The sequence below is a fragment of the Tachysurus vachellii genome, chromosome 26 (genome assembly GCF_030014155.1).
Source record: "Tachysurus vachellii isolate PV-2020 chromosome 26, HZAU_Pvac_v1, whole genome shotgun sequence".
In the NCBI taxonomy this organism is placed as follows: domain Eukaryota; kingdom Metazoa; phylum Chordata; class Actinopteri; order Siluriformes; family Bagridae; genus Tachysurus; species Tachysurus vachellii.
In genome coordinates, this window is record NC_083485.1 from 8,413,354 (window position 1) to 8,416,950 (window position 3,597).

The window sequence follows — 3,597 nt, forward strand, 5'->3', positions numbered from 1 at the left end:
ATGCACTAAGAAATATGATGTGTAACAAATGGGTTTTGTTGTGGTCTTGCTGGTATTATACTAGCATCCAAAAGACAACATACTGTATGTTGACCAGCACACCAGCATCCCAGGCTGGTCGGCCCATACACCAGCATCCCAGGCTGGTCGGCCTGCACACCAGCAACCAGTACCTAATGCTGGACTAGCATACTACAATCCCAAGCTGGTCCCAGCATGCAAAACATACCTTATGCTATACCAGCAATGCTGTTTTTTTTTTTTTTAGCAGGGTATAACAATTATTTTAACATATTAATTGAGAATCATTGTGTAGCTATGTAAGAACTTAAAGGACAACTAGACTGCTGAATGATTTAGGTGAAAATTAAAATGAACAGGGAGAACACAGTTGCCAAAGTTAAAGATTTATTAGAAATTTTGAAAGTACACAGGCAAGTACTTAACTGTTTACATCGAAATTGTGAAAAGAAGAACATGTAAAAGTTTAACAGATATTTATGCCAACTCCTCTTCTGCCTCTTCCTCAAACTCACCCTCTTCTTCAGCTGTGGCATCCTGGTACTGCTGGTACTCAGACACCAGGTCATTCATGTTACTTTCTGCCTCTGTGAACTCCATCTCATCCATTCCTTCTCCTGTGTACCAATGCAGGAAGGCCTTTCTTCTGAACATGGCTGTGAACTGCTCAGACATACGTTTGAACAGCTCCTGGATGGCTGTGCTGTTGCCAATGAAAGTGGCAGCCATTTTAAGCCCTCTTGGTGGGATGTCGCATACAGCAGTTTTGACATTGTTTGGGATCCACTCTACAAAATAGCTGCTGTTTTTGTTCTGCACATTGAGCAACTGCTCATCAACCTCTTTCATGGACATGCGGCCTCGGAAGAGAACAGCCACAGTCAAGTAGCGGCCATGTCGTGGGTCACATGCTGCCATCATATTCTTGGCATCAAACATCTGCTGTGTTAATTCGGGCACAGTGAGTGCACGGTACTGCTGGCTCCCTCTGCTGGTGAGTGGGGCAAAACCAGGCATGAAGAAGTGCAGACGAGGGAAGGGCACCATATTGACAGCCAGTTTTCGCAGGTCAGCATTGAGCTGTCCAGGGAAACGGAGGCAGGTGGTCACACCACTCATGGTGGCAGACACAAGATGGTTGAGATCACCATAAGTAGGAGTTGTGAGCTTTAAAGTACGGAAACAAATGTCATAAAGTGCTTCATTGTCAATGCAATATGTCTCATCAGTGTTCTCCACCAGTTGGTGTACAGACAGAGTGGCATTGTAGGGCTCCACCACAGTGTCTGAGACTTTAGGAGATGGCACAACACTGAAAGTGTTCATGATGCGGTCAGGATACTCCTCACGGATCTTACTGATGAGCAGCGTGCCCATGCCTGATCCGGTGCCACCACCCAGGGAGTGAGTGAGCTGAAAGCCCTGTAGGCAGTCACAGCTTTCAGCCTCCTTACGAACAACATCCAGCACGGAGTCTACCAGCTCAGCACCTTCAGTATAATGGCCCTTGGCCCAATTGTTTCCAGCCCCACTCTGACCTGTGAAAAGCAGGACAATAAGGCTAAAATATGGTTTAAATGTTCCCCAATTATTATTTCTTCTTCTTCTTATTATTATTATTATTATTATTATCATTATTATATATTATTTATTTATTTATTTATTTATTTATTCATTTATTATTATTTTTTACAGTTGAACAGGAGAGATTAACATTCTTAGACAATTTCTGGATTGGAATGTAACAAAAACTTTGCCCATTTATGGATTTACTCACTTGAGGTCCTACATCTTGGTTGCTCAAAAACCCAGTGGGTAATACCAAATCTCTTAATTCTTTTTGGAAGCAAATATTTGCATTGCTGCATATGACCCCAGGTTGCCAAAAGGGGCATTATGTATGCTGCCATAATATTAAATTACTGTGATGAAGGATTTAAATTCAATATATAATAGAATGAACTCAATTCAAGTGAAACAGCATACAAATGTTGGTATGGAAATTATTTATCAGAATTAGACAGGCTTACACACACCTGCACGCCAGAACAATGAAATTGCAGGGGTAGGGGAAGACAACACCACCCCATTTTAGTAGAAATTTCATGATTAGTTCAATTTTGCAAAATGTGACAAAGGTTTAGCTTTTCATTTTTGTCTGTTTAACTAAATCTTTAAGACGACTTTCATATACATCTCTAAAATATTTAAAAATTTCACCCACCAAAGACAAAGTTGTCTGGTCTGAAAACTTGTCCAAAAGGACCAGATCTTACAGAGTCCATGGTCCCTGGCTCCAAGTCCACGAGTACAGCCCGAGGAACATACTTTCCACCTATGGCACCAGAGTATAAATTTACACAACAATCATTTAAGGTAAAAATGAAACCATAACCTTATATAACAAATGGTGACGTTATGAATAGCCGGATTTACCAGTGGCTTCGTTAAAATACACGTTAATCCGCTCGAGCTGCATATCACTGTCACCATGGTAGGTGCCAGTTGGGTCGATTCCATGCTCATCACTGATCACTTCCCAAAACTAAAATAACATGAATTTAGATCAGTCTTACTTACAAATTTCTAAACTTTGTAACATTTTCAAGCTAGTCTGAGCAGAAATTTTCCTGGTAATCATGCATAGCTCAAACCAGGCAGGCAACTACAAATGATTAATACAATTGGCAATGTTGAGCTACGATTAAATAAACAAACAAACAAATAAATAAATAATTGTTGAGAACAGTAGCTTAGATAAATAATATATTTACAGGTATATATATATTTTTTGAGTACTGTGTTGTTGCTAGGTAACCTAACCGACAACTAATAACACAAGACTTTAATAATTGTGTAATGTTCATCTTTTAAACTTACTTTTGCACCAATTTGATTCCCACACTGACCAGCCTGAAGATGAACAATCTCTCTCATTTTGAAAAGCGTTTGATCAAAGAAATCGTGAAGGCAAACTCTCTAAAACACACTGTCTCTTGTCAACAATAAAATTCACGACTTGTTCACGAACTACGGATTAATAGTCAGAATCAGAATCAGAAAGAGCTTTACTTGGACAACCAGGAATTTGTTTTAGTGTGATACGCTTCCAGTACACAGACACAACAACAACACACAGACAATAAAAATAAAATGAGAATATAAAAAAAATACACATATGTAAATACAAATAGACAGAAAAATAATTTAAAAAATAAATTGAAAAATAAATTGAAAAATCAGTAATGTATGTACAGATAGAATGATAGAATAGAAGGAATGGATGGAATAGAATAGAATAGAATAGAATAGAATAGAATGAGATGCAGGGATGTATTAGGATGGAGGTGGCAACAAATAAATGTAAGATAATGGTAATTGTAATTGTGTGATGGGGAACATTGAACTGTTTGCTAGTTTGCCTGGAGAAAAAACTATTCTTGTTCCTGGTTCTGCTGGTATTTAGGGCTCTAAAAAGGTAATGACAGGATGTAAAGAATGGCATACTGTACAACCTTTAATAAGTGGAAATCAGAAGCAGGTAAAAAAAGCTAGAGAAAACCACAATCTAATCCA

General features: G+C 38.6%; 1 protein-coding gene across 2 annotated transcripts; it reads right to left on the reverse strand.

The window, feature by feature from the left end:
* Positions 1-498: 498 nt before the first annotated feature.
* LOC132840640 (tubulin beta-4B chain-like) lies at positions 499-2,958 on the reverse strand. Of its 2 annotated transcripts, XM_060862439.1 has the most exons (5): positions 2,902-2,958; positions 2,458-2,566; positions 2,246-2,356; positions 1,480-1,559; positions 499-621 (listed from the first exon to the last, which is right to left on the reverse strand). In XM_060862439.1, the coding sequence occupies exons 1-5, from the start codon at positions 2,956-2,958 to the stop codon at positions 499-501; spliced, it is 480 nt and encodes a 159-aa protein (XP_060718422.1). The 2 variants fall into 2 exon arrangements, with proteins under 2 accessions (XP_060718422.1, XP_060718421.1); XM_060862438.1 differs by having other exon boundaries at positions 499-1,559.
* Positions 2,959-3,597: the final 639 nt, after the last annotated feature.